A 17,987-nucleotide genomic window follows, 5' to 3' on the forward strand; every position below is an offset into this window, starting at 1 on the left:
ATCAGACACTCATTTCCTCCTGGCCATGGGGAGCTTGCTCTCTTACATATACAAATCAACCATCATCTTTGACTTCTCTCATCTGAGAGCTACAATTACTGGGTTATGACACTCTGACTAAACATATACCAATTCACTTTCAATATACGAGAGTAAGTGCTACCATGGCAGAAGACTTAACCATGTCAAGAAGAAGACACTCTTCTTCAAACATTTAGAGCTAACTGGGTACCACTTCATGGCACTGATAGGTCCCAAGGTTTTGAGCTTTTCCACTCAGAACTGGATCAGGAGAAGCCACAAGTGCAGTGTTCCATCGACAGCTGGGCCCTGCAGCTGCCTGTGGAGGTGTCTTCTCTGATTTGGAGGGCTTCCTCCTCCAGCAAGACAATCTGCGAGACCAATTCTGGGTGCTGTAATTAAACATCCTCCCTCCATAATCATCTTGGGGCCTCTATGCCCACTCCTACACCCCCAGCCCGGCTGGCAGGAGGCTGCAGCTCTGGCACTTGCTGCACGAGCCTTTCAACACATGGCATTTGCCTCGCTTCAAATTCTGCATCAAGTTGCTCCTCCAGAATTTGTGCTTTTTATCAAACAGGAACCCTCTGAGTTGCAAAGAAAACATCGGAGGGGAAAAAGCAAACATGTAAGAGGCTTTGAAAGTAGAACATGTTTTATAGCTGAGGACTTCGAAACAAGCCTCTTGCACTTTAAAAAACCTGGCTCACTGCTCACACCTGAGGCCTGACAACATAAACTTTGAGCCAGACAATTTGTTTCTTTCCTGTGGTGTTTCTAACATGGCTGTTAGAACCTCAGCTGGAGGTGGAGGAGTAAGAGGGTATCAGGGAAGAAGCAGAGGTGTGAGGAGGTCTCATGAATAGGCTCTCACATCTGGATTATCCCATGTACTCAGCAATCCTTTTGGCACAGTTTTACTGATCCAAGAAAGGGCTGATCTACTACTGACAAAAAGCAACTCTGAGCGCCTTCAGGACCATGAAATCAGTCTCAGCATCCCAGACAACAGTAACTGGAATTCAAATCCTAACAACAGGGAGGAAGAAGAGTTGTTTCGAGGAGCAAAAGCTCAAGTGCTCAGCAGCCAATTCATTGCTACCACACATCTTGCAGGCACACCCCAATCAGCTCATGATGTTATGTACATCCCAGTCAACAAAAATTTTAAGTGTATAAAAGCTGAGAAAGAAAAGAGTTTCAGATTCAATAATCAACCCTACTTTTCTAGAGCAGCACCATCCAGTGTCTCTCAGGAAACTTCAAACCCTGGACTCCAGAGCTAAGAACTCTTTCAAGACTCTCAGACCAGGCACTCTGTGTGTTCCCCACTGCCACCAGATGCCAAGCAAGCTCTGTGCATTTTCTGGAGAGTGACTGAATGTTATTAGAAAACATTTTTAAGGCATAGACAGGATATGAGAAGATTGAAAAGCTGGAATGCAGTGTTCTTCAATCCCACATCATCCCTCACCGCCACGTAATTCATGGATGCTTCAGGCAAGGAGCTAAAGCAAGTGCTTCTGATGAGATAGAACACAAGCTTTTTTTTTTTTTTTTGCTTATTTCCTTTATTCCCTTGCAATATTGCACAGCTCTTCATAGGGAATTCTGCTGCTTTGTCTCTGTTCTTGGGAGGCACTTGACAATGGAGCTTTTTGAGCACAAGCCTCCACACACACCCACTGGCAGCTACCAGCAGACCTGACCAAACTGCAAATTAATCTCATTAACAGAAGCATCACCAGCTGCCCCCACAGCTACCCATCTACCCCCACAGGGAAGGAATCAGCCGGCCTACACCTGTGTTTGTGCAAGGGATGGAGGGCTGCAGCCTGCAGCTGGACCAGGGCTGCTCCCAGAGCCTGGAGAGGAGCCTGTGCAGGTGGGAGGGAGCGCTGGGGCCAGCAGTGAGAGTGGCTCCCACTCCAGCCATGGAAACGTCCTGCTGCTCTCTGTGCCTCCCCTGCAGAACACAGGAGCCTCACATCTGAAGCAGGCTGCACGCGTGTCCCTGGAGCAGCTGCAGCAGGAACCGCATCAGCCCCGGCCAGGGACACCTGCTCACCCTGGAACAGTGCCAGGCTCTGGGGGCACACTTCTGCCAACCACCGCAGAGCCGGCACAGGAAAGCTCTGCCCACCCAAGGAAAAAGCTCAGCACTTGAGGAGCACAGAAGATCTATACATTATACAGATCTAAAGCAAAGCAAACTCCTCAAAGAGAAGCTGCTCAGCATTTGCAGTGTGTTCTAATGGATCACTGCTCTGACCTTCTCCCACATCCTACGAGGGCCAAAAACCTTCAGAAGCAGTCAAACACCAAACATACATCAAAATATATGGATTGTTTATTAAGTTTCCCTCGGGAAATACACAGGAGAAATGCCTTTATGTTTATTTTTTTTTAAGTTTTGTCATAAGGAAACTTTAAAAATGGTAAAGAAGAATGTCCATAACACACCGCAATAACTAGAAACACAGTTAAAGCCTACAGCATTTTTTCCTCAAAGGAGAAAACCTAATGTCCAGCATCCATGCTTTCTTGAGCTTGTGCAGCTACTGCTCATCTCCTTTATTGACAGCTCCTGCTGCACTGACTTACTCCTGATGAAAGCCTGGTAGTGTAATAAAAGCTATTCGATAACTATTGCACTTCTGCTCAGAAGTCCTTACATTTCAGCTGCAAGTTGAGCAATCGAGTTTCTGAAGTGCTCTGAAATCGTTCAGGGTAGAACTGCTAAGGTTATTGTTATCCTGTTTGTTTCACAGCTAGAAAGCACTGTTTAAATCCAGAAATGGCAAAACCCTCCATTTCAGGAGGCAAAAGGAAATGGCCAGAGAAAAAAGCCTGTTTTATGAGTCTGCTTGTCACAACAGATTTTCCTGCAGAGAGAGATAAATGCTTGAAACGTGAACTTCCAAGCGGCCTCAGCATGAATCCCAGCAGTTACATTTTCTAAACAGATTACACGTCTTCCTTCTGTGAGAGCCAACAAAATACATTCCCTATCAATGGGAACTGAAAGTCCATCTGAGAAAAAGCAAACAGTATTCAATTTCCCAAAGGAAAAATGCAGAAGTTTTAGCTGAGAGACTGAGGCAAAATAAACTAAACACTTTGCACCAAGTGACTTTGGAGATGAGTGTTCTATACTTTGCAAAGAAAACTGAATTTTAACAGGCTTGGTGGAACAGCCCACAGAAAGAATCTGCTGCCTATGAACTCCTTTGGCTATTGAGCTTATGGGAAAATCATTCAACAGGAAATAGTCTGGGTTTAGAGGACAAGGGAGAGGGACCAGGGCTCTGAGAACAGACATGGACGGAGTGAGGTTTTCCCAGCAAGCCCCCACCACACAGCAAGCAGGCAGAAGCGGTTGTGTGAAGTCACACACGATAAAAAATGAGGTTGAAAATTCTATTGGAAAAAGTTAATTATAGTCATTAAGGGCAGCATCATCTGGTGGGTGGTTACTAGTGGCTTGTGTTCAGTTCCTGCCTCTGTCAATTGATTATTGAAGACAAACTCTCCATCTCAGTGTCTCAAACTTCCTTCTGAGCCATTTTCTTACTGTGAGCACAGACAGGGGCCCTTCCACAGGTCAGTGAGGACACAGGTGAGGGTGTTAACTCAACTTGCTTATAATCAACAAAGGCTCTCATGGCTATTTCAGGCTGGAAAGCTCTGGCCAACCCCTAAAAAGCCAAGCCACTGTAAGTGCTCTAAAAGAGCATTGGTGAGGATTTGGAGAAGGAAAAAACAAATCAGAGACAAATCAAAAATGCAGATGACACAGAAGGTACAAATAACACTTTCAAACATTATTCAAGTCATTTAAAAACCAGAGTCCAATTAAAAACATTTTAGAGACTTTAAAAACAAATTAGCCTCAGATTTTTTAATTACACACCACTACTTCTCCTCAGCTTGAGCCAGCTTGGGTCATAAGAATCCATTTCACTTTGCATCTCATGCATTAGCACAAGATTGCAATGTTCACACTTGGAAAACATTTATCAGATTTATTTATATATTTAAGCATTACTCAGGAGAACAAATGCACCCGGTTCTAAATAAAACCTTACACTGCCTCAGCTCAAAGGTTCTAGCTCAAGCAGAAGTTTCTAATTGAAGTGGCAGGTTCCTGGCAGCATTCAGCAGCTATCACCTGCCCAGAGCCAGCTGCTGGCTGGGTCATCCTGGGACACAGTCCCGCTGCTGCACATACAGACTGTCCTTGGCGTGTCTGTCCCTGCTGTGCCCCTTGCACGCATCCCACGCTGACTGCAACACCTGATGTGTTCTGATTCCAGCATTAATGAGTACCAGACAGGGGAGTCAGGTTCAGGAACCTTGGCCATAACAACAACAACTTTTCATCGGAACTTTGAGGGCTCCTGGACTTCCCCAGCAGTTAACTGGGGAGGGGAAGGAACAGGAGGACAGGTACCTGTTTAAAATACTTGCTACTGCTATCATGGATAAAATATTACATCTTCACTGCTGTGTAACACCGGCAGCTACACCACAGCCAGTGCCACAAAAACACAAAATACGATATTTGTGTGCATGGGGAGAGGTGGCCGCAGGGAGCCCCACCTGGAGTGCGCGGCAGAGGTGCCCATGGTCCAGGGCTTGTGCACACCACTGGCACCTCCTCCGAGCCCGGCAGGAGCCTTGATCTGCGGCAGGAGCTGCTCCAGCACGATGCCATCGCAGCGAACACTCCCCGTCCGTCCTGCCGAGCACCTCCGGCCCGGCAAGGAGCGCCTCCCGCCAGGTACGGAGCGCCTGCCGACCAAGGAGCACCTCCGGCCGGACAAGGAGCACCGTGCGAGGACCAAGTGCCACCAGCCCAAACGCGAGTGTGAGCGAACGGCACCGCTCAGGTGCGGGGGGTGGGTGGGCTGTTTATGCACACACAGCTCCGACTGCCCCAGACCGGGAATGTCACACAGGTATGTGCAGGAACAACCACCCAAATTAACCCTTCCTAGCCTTCCAGGGCTCTGGCACCTGGGAGCCAGCTCGGCTCATCCACGGACACCTCAGGAATACATTTTTTATCCGCGATTTCCCCCTCTTCTCCTCTAAAGCTCACAGTTAAAGAAAAAGTCATTAAAAACGAGTACTACGGGAAACACAAACCCCGGGAAAAAGAGCGGGAGCCGATGTCAGCCTCCTGCCGCAGCGGCAGCCCCGCCAGCGGCATCCCTGCTCCAGGTGCGCCCGGGGGAAAAAGAGCACCGAGCTTCTCCCGGAGCAGCATCGCCGCGCCAGCCCGGCCGAGCGGCGCCGGGGCAGATCCGCGTGCTCGGCGCCGGGCACAGCCCGCTCGCCGCCCGGGGGACCCGGCCCCGCCGGGCCTCAGGGCGTTCCCCCCGCGGGGCACGGACCCCGGAGTGCGGGACTCTGCCCGCCGCATAGGCCCAGACCCTCACCCGCCCTCACCTCCTTCTTCACGTTCCACAGCAGCTTGTCCTTCACGGCGTCCGCCGAGCAGCTCATGTTGGCGGGCCCGGGGCACTCACAGCTCCCGACCCGGGCCCGCCGCCATCTTCACCGCGGCGTGACGTCAGCGGGCGGGGCGGGGGCGCCGCCCGGCCGCGAGGGGGCGCCGTGTGCGGACAGAGGCGCGCGGCTCGAGGGGCGGGAGGGACGGGGGGACACGGGGGGGGACACGGGGGGGGACACGGGGGGGGACACGGATCCAGCAATCCGGGGAGACAGCGGGACACGGATCCCCCGCTCCGCTGCCGGTCCCGGTCCGGGAACTCCAGCCCCAAATCCTCGGTGGGGATCACAACGGCAACACGGAACAAAAGAGATCAACAGCAATAATAAAAAGTTATGATGCTGGAGAAAAATCACAGAAGGCAAAATATAACACTTTATTAAAAATTAGTGTTCTATTTCCATTTAATACACTGGTGAAACACTTTACTCAACAAATAATTACTGCATTAACTAGGTACTTTGTAAAACTTACCCTTAAAAGTTAGACATGGAAATAAAACAAAGACTGAATCTCTAAGAAAGTAACTTGATCACAGAATGTCAGTTTAAACAAGATCAGCAATCATATTTTCTATCCTCTGGATATAAAATATCATACAAATCCAAAAGAATCCTTTACTCTTAATAAACAAAGTAAGTGCCAGCCACCCTGTGAGGTAGAGGAGTGTCCTACTACCGTTCCACTGGATGAGAAGTGACACACATACAGAAAGCAGAGTCCCTGGCTCTGAGGAAGGGACAGAGCTGGACTCACCTTCCAGGCACACCTGAGCTCTCCCACACCTGGGGGGAAGGTGGCTGTGAGGACTGAATGCCATGGATTGTCACAGAACACAACCTAAGTGTGTAAGGCAGGGGCTGCTGGGCAGACCCATCCAGTTCAGGTAGATCTCCAGTATTGCCTGGAGAGAATTCTGTCTGAAAATTAAAAACCTTGAGAAGAACAAAATCAAACCAAGCCCACAGTAAGCAACGCCCACTCAAATGCAGCTCTCGGTGACAGCACAGCCCCTCCAACATCCTCCCTGTCCATCACTTATTTTCTATTTTAACCAAGAAGTGCAAAAGATAAAAGTCACTGGAGTGGAACATTTCAGCAGGACAAATGTCTCCTGTTAAAGCACAAGATGCAAAGGTGAAGGCTAGGCAGTGACTTGTCTCGGCATTGACCAGCGGCTGGAGCTGAGCCCTGCAGAGCTCCCTCCTCGGCCTCTGCTGCCTCATGAACACCGACCCAGAGAGAGCTCCTTCCCAGCAGCTGCTCCGGCCACCGGGCCTCCCTCCTTCCCTGCAGAGGGACCGAGGCTGCTGCCAGGGCACAGGACTGGGAAACACCCCGCAGCCCTCTGGCACCGGGCTGGCCACGGCTGCCAAGGAAAGGTTCCCATTCTCTCCCTCCGTCTGCCAAGGCACTGCCTGAATGTACAAAGGTTTGACTAAATTTAAGAGTGAGGAGGACAGCTAGTCCTCTAAGAATGAAGCTTCAATTCACATAGTTACAATTCACACCCTACAAGTAGGGAAAAAAAAGTTCTTTTTTCTCCCAAAGTCTACTCCAAATTCCCAGGCACATTGTTAATGGACCCAATGGGGATGGTCTGGGTGGAAGCCAGCACAAGTCTCAACTTGAAGACAAACGAAACCTGTATTGTCTTAATCTGTGCTTAATTTGAGCTCAATTTGAGCAGAGAAGATCCTTGGACAGCTCACTGCAAACGCACCAATGCTGCCTTTAAACTGCATCATCCTGCTCGCTACTGCTGCTTCTGCACATTTACAGCAGGCTGTAAATTCATGTTCTAGAATGTCTAGAACATCCCTGTCACAATAATTAACAGCCTTCAATTACATAAAGACTGATTAAGGTGAGAATACAAAGCATGTGTTACATCACAACTCCAGTACTCAAAATGAACAGAACCTGGTGGGACAGAGATTGGAAAACCCCAGGGCACAATTTTGGGGCAAGGGAGATTCAGTGACATCATGTGCTGGATCAGTTCCAGACAAACAGGACACAGGAGAAACCACAGAAAAATGAAAAGGATATCTGCACGTATTTTAAACATGTTTATAACCGCCAGCAGTTCCTACTGATACTCCACATTCCACAACTGCCAAGATCCTTTGCACTTGGTAAAAGATTCTCACAACCCAGATGGTTCTCAAAACTGTTTGCCTCCCAGGTTAATTAATCTAAATTCAAATCAGAAATTACTACTACTTTTTGGCTGTGGGAAGGAGGGAAAGGAAAACTAAACCAAAACACAGGCTTTTCTCTGCTTACTACATTTACTACTATTACTAGTGTAATAATTCACAAGTTGGATCCATTTTGTTAATGAATCCTCTGAGTAAAGAAAGCCTCTGGAGTAGCACACAGCTCTGATGTTCTCTTTCACACACTCACTCCCATACCTGTCCTCCCCAGAAAAAATAAATGCAAATATGACATTTTTTCTGCTTATAACTTCATTTAAATGCAGTTTTGCAAGTCTATAAGCATCACTTACTTACTCTGTTAACATTCACTACGATAGTGACAAGTAAAAAAAAATAATATAAATCATTTGCCAAGAAACAGAAGTGCCACATGTGTTTTTTAAATGGCATCAGCCTTTGTTACAAGACAGAAAAAGCAAAAGATAATAACTTGAAGCTATTAAATGTAGCACAAAGACCCCATCACTGCAGCCTCTGCTGGTGCCTTCAAATTAAACAGCATCAGTGGAGGGAAAAAAATTTAAAAATCCACATCACACTCTAGCAGAATTAGAGAAGAATTTTTGTTGTAAATAATCTCAACAGCTGTATTTTCCCTGGCACAACAGAACAGCCAGCTGGAAAACAAAAACTTACAGAAAGCAGAATAAAAGACATTGTTAGGTTTATTAGAAATTTCAAGAGGTCTTTCACAAATAGACAGGTGCATTCCTGTGCAATGCAGCTTTCTGAATGTGAGGAGAATGAAGTGAATCCTGCCACGTGTAGAGGCAAGAAAATCCCAAAATATGAGAGTGTTTTCTTACCAACCCACAAACACTTAATTTTCAAAAACATGAGTGCAAATCATTTTTTTGTCCCCTCCCCTGCTTCTATTACTCCTAAACCATCTACATCTCTATTATCCTTATGAACTCCCTGCATTAACTGGGGATTATTTTCTTGTCAGGCTTTTGCAGTAATTTTCTTCAAACCTTACAGGTAGATCTGGCACTGGTCAAAGCAGATCAGGACTGACCAGTGTGGAATCTGGAGCTTCGTGACCAAGTATGATACAGGAACACAAAAAGCAGCTGTGGACCATATCCAACATATCCCAGGCTCCCAGTGGGCAGCCAGCAGAAATAACCATGAATGACAGCGGCAAAACTGCTACCTATGGCTGAAACATACAAGCAAATGCTTAAAAACACAATGGCTTTTCATACTAAACTTGAAACTGTTTCCAGAAAATTTCCAGAAATTTCCAAATTTGCAGAGCAGACTTGATTCCCACCTCCTGAAGTGTCCTGTAGAATTAACACCCAGTCAAGCACTCAAAATAAAAGTGATTATTTCAGTTTAAAATCCAGTATAAGCCACCTCTCTCCTGTGCCCAAAGCCTCTCACAATTCCATGCTAGAACAATATTTTTACAGCTGTTTTTCTTCTTCAACTTCTACACTCTAGAAGGGATTCAGAACACAGAACTTGAATTCACATGTTCTAGCCTTAGAAAACACTGTTTAGCCTGTGCTTCTCCAGGCACTGGGACTTTTCCCCTGCTGCTTGAGAAATTTAACATTAAACAGCACTTTTAGGCCACAGGAGGAAACCAATTCCCCAGGTTGCCCTTGTTTATATAAACAGGATTTCACTGTGACAAGATGCAACCAGGGCAACACTGCCACAATCTGCTCAAGTTTGCTTACTTCAGGTTTCTTCCCTCACCATACCCATTTCCCCCTCACCCAGGACATTACCTACACATTTACATTTTCAGAGATTTCCATTTTTCACATGGGGAGGCTGATGACTTGATTCTTCCCACTTTGGAAGAGGCTTTCCTTGGAATCAAGGAGTTTTAAAGATACTGTCCTGGAACTCAAACCTTTGCAGGTGTTCTGGGGACAGGGGTGGGAGAGCACAGGTGCAGCTGACCGGTCAGCCAAATGCTTCTCCTGGGGCTTATCCCGTGTAGTGTCTGCTAAGAGCAGCCACATTCAAGTTCCCTCTTCAGTATCTTAATTTAATAACTGCAAATTCCATGATACAAAGCCCTGAAAGGGGAGCTGTCTGGAAAGAGCTTTTCAAACCATGCCACCTCACTCAGGAAGAGCAGCTCTGCTCACAGCAAGGGGGAAACTGGCAAATCATTAGATAGGAAAGAGCAACCACAGACTGAGAACCAGCACTCCAAATCCCCCCTCCCCAGCAGGAAGAGGGGCCAGCCTGCAGGTAAAGCACAAGGTGCACGCCTCAGTTCTCCAAGCCCTTGGCCTTTAGTGCTGCTTTGTGCACACAAATCCCCGTTTGCTGCTCTAGGGAGCCGGGGCACCCCATGAAGATCAATGCTAGAGTCCAGGGGATCCTTCCCTCCTGTCCAAGGATGAAAGCTGGAGCAGGCCCTGCTGCAGGGACACACTAGTGGCCGAGCTGGCGGTCATCGTAGGTGCTGTATCTCTTGACGTGGATGCGGCGCACACGGTCACGCAGCTCGAAGCCGTCGTCATCCTCGCTGTGCGAGGCCTGGCTCCGGCTGCGGCTCGTGGCCTCCAGCAGCGAGTTATCCGGGACACGGGGCGTCTCGTACAACAAGACATTTAGTGTTTCCTCATAAATTCGGGCCTCAGGGAATTCAACCTACAAAAGACAGCACATGTCCTGCTCCTCATCCATCCAGGATAACAACTGGAACATACACCCACATGTGAAAAAGTACTGAGCCATAAACCCACACATTATAAAGACAATAAAAAATTTCTGGTAGAGGGTTACTCCCACCGCCAGGTCGCCTCCCTCAGCTAATCGTTTAGATTGCACTAGAAGAGAACACAGCATCTCTGATTCTCAACGTTGGACCCCGGTAACCTCAGCGGCACCACTGCAAATTAGAAGTTAACTCCTGAAGTTAGAGAAACTCCGTACACTCATCAAGCTAATCACGACCGTTTCCAAGCCGTAGCATGGGCAGGTGAAGCTCCATTACCTTGGTTTGCTTCTTCTCGGTGGCGTAGACGATGGAGGTGCAGCAGACCTCGGCCAGCTTGCGGCCCTGCCCATAGAAGGACCAGCAGCAGATCTCATCCCCGATCACATCCTTGATGAACAGCACTCTGCCATTGAACCGCAGGGACAGCTTGTCAAACAGCTCGATGTTCTTCAGCAAGTTGTCATCTGAGTTACTGAAACACAGCAACAGAAGCAGGAACAGGGATTTTCAGGCAGCCATCTCTGCCTGTTCTGCCAGCTTTCAGCACTGATCCAACTGCAGAATACAAATAAGTAGTGACTCACTGCTGTGTGCTGCCAAGAAAAGAGGGGTAATAGCCCATTTCAGATACAAATACACTGCTCTGACCCCATGAGCAAACACACCAGCCTTTAGAGGTCAACTTACACAATTACTAAGGACAGCACAATGTCCCAAACCATTACATCAACTATCCACACTCGAGATGATCAAACCCCCCTTCACTGCAGTTCTCTGGCTTGATGACAGCAGAAGTCCAGAGTCAGTGTGTGCTGGAAGGGCCATGTGCTCTGCATCCTGCACACCACAGATACACTGTCAGGGTGAGTCCACTATTTAAAAAACTAAATTTTATTAAGGGACATGCAATGGAGGGCCTAATTACTTTTCAAAGCAAGATACAGTTGTCAAAACCCAAACCAAACCAAAATAAGCCAAGTTAGATCATCCATCATCATCTTCCATTCCCATAGTCAAAGAGAAACTTTCCCACTAAAGTGAGGGGGAAAAAGAAGGGACATACCTGGTGTAGGAGTATTTATTGTTGCTTCTATTATACAGCAGTTTAACAACAGGCTGTTGGGAGTGAGAGAAAAGAAGAAAAGGTAAGTTCTGTGCTTCAATACATTTAGCATAAATCCACAGTTGATAAGAGCAGTTACTTTCATTGATGACTCTATCAGTCTCTCCTCTTCTTTCGGAGAGGTGATTATAGGGATGCTGCAGACAGGCTCATACAAGTCTTTCTTGTCCTGTTTTAATGAAAGAATAAAGAGAGGAAATAAGAGAAATGCTAAAGCTGACATTGCTGCTGCTGCCTCCTTCAGCCCCTCCAGCCATGTTCCCAAATGAAGTGATGTACAGGAAAAGCCCTGGGTTGCTACAGTAACCACACAGCTTACCTTGATCTGCAACTCAGAATCACAGCAGAGATTTCTTATCCCCGGAAGGCAGCAGTAATTGAAATACTGGGATGCAGGTGGATGTCCTCAACCACAGCGAGGACAAGGTCTAGTCATACTTGGTTTAAGTGAGCTTATTATTCCATCTTTTCTTAAAGAAAAGGATAGAAGGAGTCTGCAGTAGTTTTAATTAACTCAAACCACTGCACAGAAAAAGCATCGGCCACCGTGAACTGAATGCTTGGCAGAACAGCAGGTCACCAACATGAGCCAGCCTTCAGGACACAGAGCAAAGACCAAGCATGGGCAGGACAGGCTGTGTCCCCACATCCCTCACCACCTACTTACTGACCGGTATTTCAAAAATACCTTGCACACCTCAGACTTGGTACCATCTCTAACGCCATGAAATAATCTCTCAAGTTGTCTTAAGTAAATTTTATAAGCAAAACACCCATGAAACACTTCACAGGCTACTTCTGTTCTTACCTGCAGAGCTGCTTGGCACATGTCCACTAAGCCCTGGATGAGATAGTATTTGGCTTCTGCCATCAATGCTTTGATCTCCTGCCTGTGTTTTGGAAGTGCAATAGTGTCATCTCTGAGATAGTTTAAAATTGTTCCAAAGTGCTTCCCACAACGGTCTATAAGGATCCAGCCTGAAAAATAACCAACACATTTCAGTCACCTCAACACTAGAGGCTAGAAAAAGCTCCCTAGAGAGATTAAACAACACTGAGGTTTCCTGACACTGCTCAGGACGCTTCTCCCATTTCACCCACTGGAAGTCCCTACTGACTTTGAGCAAACTGAAGCTGGTGCCAGAACAGAAGCTGACAGTGGAGCCCCACTGGTACTGCCCAGATGTTCCCACTGCTTTCCCACACCTCAAAAGCAAAGCCCCAAGGTAAAACCACTCAGCTTCCAGCACAACGTGCTGAGGTTGCTGCAGGGACCCAACTGCAGTGCTACACTGTGATGCTGGGCAGTCACAAACCTCTGAGAGCCAAGGAAGGACAGAAGAAAGAATTCACCATTGTTTGCAACAGGTAGATTTAGATGTAAGTTCTGTGGCCTAACAAGGAGGATTTGGCAGCTCTCCAAACACATCTGCTGCTGCTGTTTGGAGCTAAAAAGAGAGAGAAACGTTCCGAAGATGCTAAAAGGCAGATCAGCCCAGCAAACCCATTGTGGGGGAAAAGCTGTTCAGTCCCCAAACAGAAGCAAAGAAAGACAGATCAGGAGGAAGCACAGAGGGGATGAAGCAGAGGAAACAGCAGCAAACTGACGAATTCTTGCAATTCTACAAAATCCCTGAGGTCACACTCCCTAAGGAAACAGGATGTCTGATTGCTGCCAAACAGCAGTGGAGGATGCATGCACGCACAAGGCTCAGTACAATGCCAAACCCTTTCCCATAAAGTGGAAGACAGGAAAAAAAAGTGTTATTTTGGAATCTAGGTATAGAAAACAATCTAGGAAAGTAAGCTAAAGCCCTGCTGGACTCTCCAGAACATGACCCTTGTTTTCCATTCAGGCTGAGGCACTTACACAAAGCTGCCTGTTCTGCCCTTTATAATGTATTGGGGATTTAAAATATCCTGTGTCCAGCTGGAGGTGACACACTGACTGACTGACCACTAAACAGTGTCATGGCACCATGAGCCACTACTGAAACATACTGCTCAGGAGAAGGGGGGAAAAAAGATTTCACACCAAAGCAAGGCAGGCTATTCTGAGCCTCAAAGCTGAAAACTGCACATCCCTCCCTATATGTGTAGTTCGAATAATGCCACTGTTTGATGTGACAGAAATGTCAACCCACAGACTGTTCAGTCTTTATAACACCACCACCAACCTGCTGTGAGGGCAGGAAAGAGCACCAGTCCTTTCCCAGTTTATCTGAGTAACAAAAACAGGTATTTCTATAAAGCCAAAGGATTGCTAGCACCAAAAGGACTTGCCTGACTAATGTTCCAAGTGATTTTTGGCATATATCATTTTCTACATCCTTAACCAAGTAAAACCACCAACAAACCCCAGCTGTTTTACAAAACTTGTCAGCAGTGAAAGCTGTTTCCTTACCTTCCTTGTCGGTAAGCACCTCCATCCTGCCGCTGAACATGGCTTTGAGCATGGTGTCGTGCCTGGTGAGCACCTGCACCGTGGTGTAGTACAGGGAGCCCCCGACGTTGAGCCGCACGTACTTGTTCCCCAGGCTGCTGCCCTTGAGCCCGCCGGCCTTGGGCTTGTGGCCCGCGGCCGGGCACAGGGCGCTCCCCAGGCAGGTGTCCCCCGACATGTCCTTCTGGAGGTAGATGACCACCCTGCAGCGCGTGGGCCGGGCCGTGGTGCCGCGGTCACGCCTCAGCGGGCCAGGACGGCGGGGCAGGGGCCAGCATCACCTCGGGGGCAGCACGGCCTGTGGGGCCGGCACGGCGTGTGGGGCCGGCACGGTGCCCCACGGCCACTCCACACACAGACGTGGATGTCACCCTGCGGAAGAGATGCTTCCTAAGGACACAACTACACACGTCCTGACAAAACACGACTCGGACATTTCTCAGACAATTCATGCAGCCGAGTTATCGCCGCGTCACATTTCTGATGCACCTGAAACTTCCGACTTCCTGCTATTGTATCTCCGGCCGATAGTGCGAACAGCACACAGCCTGAGGGCCAGGCTCAAATGCTGATGGAATTCAGCTCCCCCTCGGCTTCGCAGAAGAACCCAGCTCCGTTTGAGGCCAGCTGAAAAGCCCTGAAAGAGCTTCCTGCCCCTCCTTCAGCCGCGGTGTGTGTGCGTCCCCCCGAGCGGGGCTTGTTGACGTTGGTTTGACTTTTAACTGGACACATAAATATCTCTTCAAAGGCCTCAACACTGAAATATGGATCACAAGGTTCTATCTTCTGGTAACTCCTCTCATTCAAAACTATCCCTCATCCATCCTGGAGCCCTGACGAGTGAACGTAGTTCAAATTTGAAAAGAGAATAAACCAAGACTCCCCACCACGTACACCACTGTTTGTCACTGATGGCCTGCCTTGCTTTAAACCCTCAAAATCCTCTTTTGAGAACAGTGGCGTGTTTGTAACAGCAGCCAGACCGAACCTACGAGGAGAAAGGAATGCAGCCGGTCCGACCGAGCTCCTCAGAAGAGTTCGCGGCCAGTTCCGTCCCTCCAGGCAGTTTCTCGCTGCTCTGACCGAAGAACGAAGCGAAACGCGAGCAAAGCTAAATCCCCAGGCCAGCCAGCGCGGGCAGGAGCCAGCTCAACTCCTCTAAGGAGTCAATGAGGAGCTGCGAGGCCTCTGCTGCAAACAGCCACGGGATCTTTAATTACCCCGTTTGATACGACCGAAAATTCCCCACATCCCTTCCCGTGCCTTCCTGCCTGCCTCTTTGCGTGGGAGGCAGGACGGGCTGCGGAACAATGGGCCCGCAACGGGAGCCGCCCCCGCTCAGCACCCCGGGAAAAGGAGCGACCCAAACGGCTCGGGGGGAGCCAGGGGAACCCGAGGGTACCGGGGGAGAACGGGAACCCGCCTGGCATCCCGGGCAGGGCCCGGGCCCTGCCCTGCCGTGGATACACGGCGGGCACAGCCTGGCCGGCGGCCCCGCTCCGCCCGAGCCCCGCGAACGGCGGCACGGCCTGGGACAGGCTCCATCCGCCCCGGCCACCGGGGCAGCCAACAGAGTCGGCTCCGCTGCCGGCCCCGCACAGGGCCCAGCCTCACTCACTCACCTGCAACAGCCGCTCAGGCCCGGCCCGACCCGGGAACCGCCGGCCCGGAAGAGTTTCCGCGGCTCCCGGCGGGCGCAGCGCTGGCGGAGGCGGGGCGGGCCGGAGGAGCCGGAGCCCGGCGGTGTCCGCTGAGCCCGGCCCGGCTCGGCTCGGCTCGGCTCGGCTCGGCTAGGCTAGGCTAGGCTAGGCTAGGCTATGGCTCAGGCGGCGTTGGGCGCGGCGGGGCTCCACTTTGACGAGCTGAACAAGCTGCGGGTGCTGGAGCCCGAGGTGGCGGCGCAGACGGCGCAGCTCCGTGAGGAGTGCCGGGCCTTCGTGGACAGTGAGTCCCGCGGGCCGGGCCGTGCAGCGAGCGCCTCCCGGACACCTCGGGCCTTCCCTCGCCCCTCTCATCTGATTCCAACCAAATCTTTCTACGTGGCTGTTTACTGTAAACTTAAACGTACAGCTGCGTCTAAAAACGATATGACAAAGCGACTATTCGATCTCTTTAGGGCAGTTCTGGGTATCACTTGACGATTTTTTTTTCTTTACAGAAACAGCAGAATTCCAGAAAATAGTGGGCAGCTTGATTGAGCTCGTTGATCAACTGGCCAAAGCTGCAGAAAGTGAGAAGATGAAGGTACTGTGCAGTTAATTGCTGGCTTCTCGTGTGCACTGCCCTGTCTGAGCCCTCTCTTTCCCTCCCTCCCTCTACAGCAGAAACAACGATTCTCTGTCAGCATGCTGCTGGCATTCCCCTGTGATTAACTGGGCCTTTAGAATTGATATTAATGTTAATACTATAATTAATATAATGATTAATGAATTAATGAAGCCTATGACAGTATCGCATAACTCCCATGTGTACCAGTCCTGCTGTCCCTGTCTGTCTGTATTTCTGCACAGAAACGGAACGTGTGTTTTTTAATCACTCCATCTTGGTAGAACTTGTCCTCCAGAGGCAGGAGAGGCCTCTGGTAGCCTGAGCTTGTCTGGCTGTAGGACCAGTGCCCAGTGTGTGTGTCCAGAAGAGTCACTGACTGTGTTCTTCCAGTTCGGCGGAAGCCTCAGAGGCCTTACCCCTGCCCAGCCCTCAGGAGACAGCATCGCCCTCCCTGATTGCTGGCATGGCTGAAATGCCTCGAAGTCAACCTGTTGGGAGGGAAAGGGGTTAAAGGAGTTAACCCAAAACTCTCCACACATCCCTGCCTTGTCCTGCCAGGCCATCGGGGCACGGAACCTGCTGAAGTCCATCGCAAAGCAGAGAGAGGCTCAGGAGCAGCAGCTCCAGGCTTTGATAGCTGAGAAAAAGATGCAGCTGGAAAGGTGAGTTTTGTGTTCAGTGTTGTTTGGGGTGTTGTGCAGGCTGGGAAGGCTCAGGGCTGACTGCCTGTGCTGTGGGACCCTTGGCTGGTTCAGACAGCCACACCTGCATCAAAGGTGTGTCCTGGCCACAGCACACTGAACAGTGCCATGGGGTTACTTACCTTCAGGCCCTGCAGAGAGCCAAAGAAGGGTCATCCCTGAGGACTTCAGGGCTGAACAGAGGCAGCACAAACTAGGGCAGTGCAGAACACAAAAGGCATCTGCAACAGCCTTGTGTCTGGCTGATAAAGGTCCTTTAGAGCTGCTCAGTGTGACTCAGGCAGCTGCTGCTTACAGGTGACACACACAGCCCGGCTCCCCTCCCACCTCCCAGGGGGCTGCCCTGACCCACCTCACACATGTGGGGGTCCTGGACCCTCTGTTCTGTCTTGCAGGTACCGGATCGAGTACGAGACTCTCTGCAAAATCGAAGCGGACCAGAACGAATTCATTGACCAGTTCATTTTCCAGAAATAGAGGATTTTAAGATAAAAACCAGCTCACATGGAAAGTTGACCATTCCAGAATCTTGAGACTTTCAGAAATATGCAATTTCCACTGTGCAGGAGTGCAGATGATGTGTACAACAGAGGGGCTGTACCTCAGTTTGAGTGTACTGTGGCAATAAGGAGGACTGACTGCTCCCAGCTGCACAGACTGTCCTGGCCTTTGATTTTATACCAGTTTTGTACAGTCAGTTCAAATTACAGTTGAATTAATGCTACTGGTGCTTTGTTGTGTCTCTTTTTGAACTCTACAGCTCTTTCATAGAAATCAGAAAATAAATTATTGTTCTCAGACTGTCCAGCTGTACCAGAATGAGTTGCTCCTGCTTTGTTATTTTTCAGCGTAAGAGCTCAGACACAAACAGCAGTATCGGATCTATACTGCCTGTTACTTTTTCTATAGAATTAGAAAAAAATCCCAGAAATGTGTGATTTCCAGAATGGACACATTACAGACACAAAAAAGCAGAAACTACATGAGAATTAAGAA

The 17,987-nt window shown here is 49.1% G+C and overlaps 3 protein-coding genes across 8 annotated transcripts in view; 1 reads left to right on the forward strand and 2 right to left on the reverse strand.

The window, feature by feature from the left end:
• Nucleotides 1-5,572, reverse strand: part of SGSM2 (small G protein signaling modulator 2) — a 38,660-nt gene extending 33,088 nt beyond the window's left edge. For all 6 annotated transcript variants that reach the window (XR_001331661.2, XM_005525651.3, XM_005525650.3 and 3 more), the window contains exon 1: nt 5,476-5,572. Coding sequence is in view for 5 of the 6 variants with exons in the window: in XM_005525651.3 (XP_005525708.1) it covers nt 5,476-5,532 (57 nt within the window). In the remaining variant the exon portion in view is untranslated. The remainder of the gene's footprint in view (nt 1-5,475) is intronic.
• Nucleotides 5,573-5,891: 319 nt separating this feature from the next.
• Nucleotides 5,892-15,727, reverse strand: TNFAIP1 (TNF alpha induced protein 1). The gene is made up of 7 exons (XM_005525652.3): nt 15,645-15,727; nt 13,984-14,394; nt 12,388-12,557; nt 11,659-11,748; nt 11,520-11,572; nt 10,733-10,928; nt 5,892-10,386 (listed from the first exon to the last, which is right to left on the reverse strand). Exons 2-7 carry the CDS (start codon nt 14,198-14,200, stop codon nt 10,168-10,170), a joined length of 945 nt encoding a protein of 314 aa, XP_005525709.1. The 5' UTR covers nt 14,201-14,394; nt 15,645-15,727; the 3' UTR covers nt 5,892-10,167.
• A 95-nt stretch (nt 15,728-15,822) lies between these two features.
• On the forward strand, nt 15,823-17,810 carry IFT20 (intraflagellar transport 20). Its single transcript, XM_005534612.2, has 4 exons — nt 15,823-15,966; nt 16,181-16,266; nt 16,849-16,952; nt 17,387-17,810. The coding sequence occupies exons 1-4, from the start codon at nt 15,840-15,842 to the stop codon at nt 17,466-17,468; spliced, it is 399 nt and encodes a 132-aa protein (XP_005534669.1). The 5' UTR covers nt 15,823-15,839; the 3' UTR covers nt 17,469-17,810.
• Nucleotides 17,811-17,987: the final 177 nt, after the last annotated feature.

This window comes from Pseudopodoces humilis, chromosome 23 (genome assembly GCF_049639895.1).
Source record: "Pseudopodoces humilis isolate 2021_Gansu_Grassland_sample_001 chromosome 23, ASM4963989v1, whole genome shotgun sequence".
In the NCBI taxonomy this organism is placed as follows: Eukaryota; Metazoa; Chordata; class Aves; order Passeriformes; family Paridae; genus Pseudopodoces; species Pseudopodoces humilis.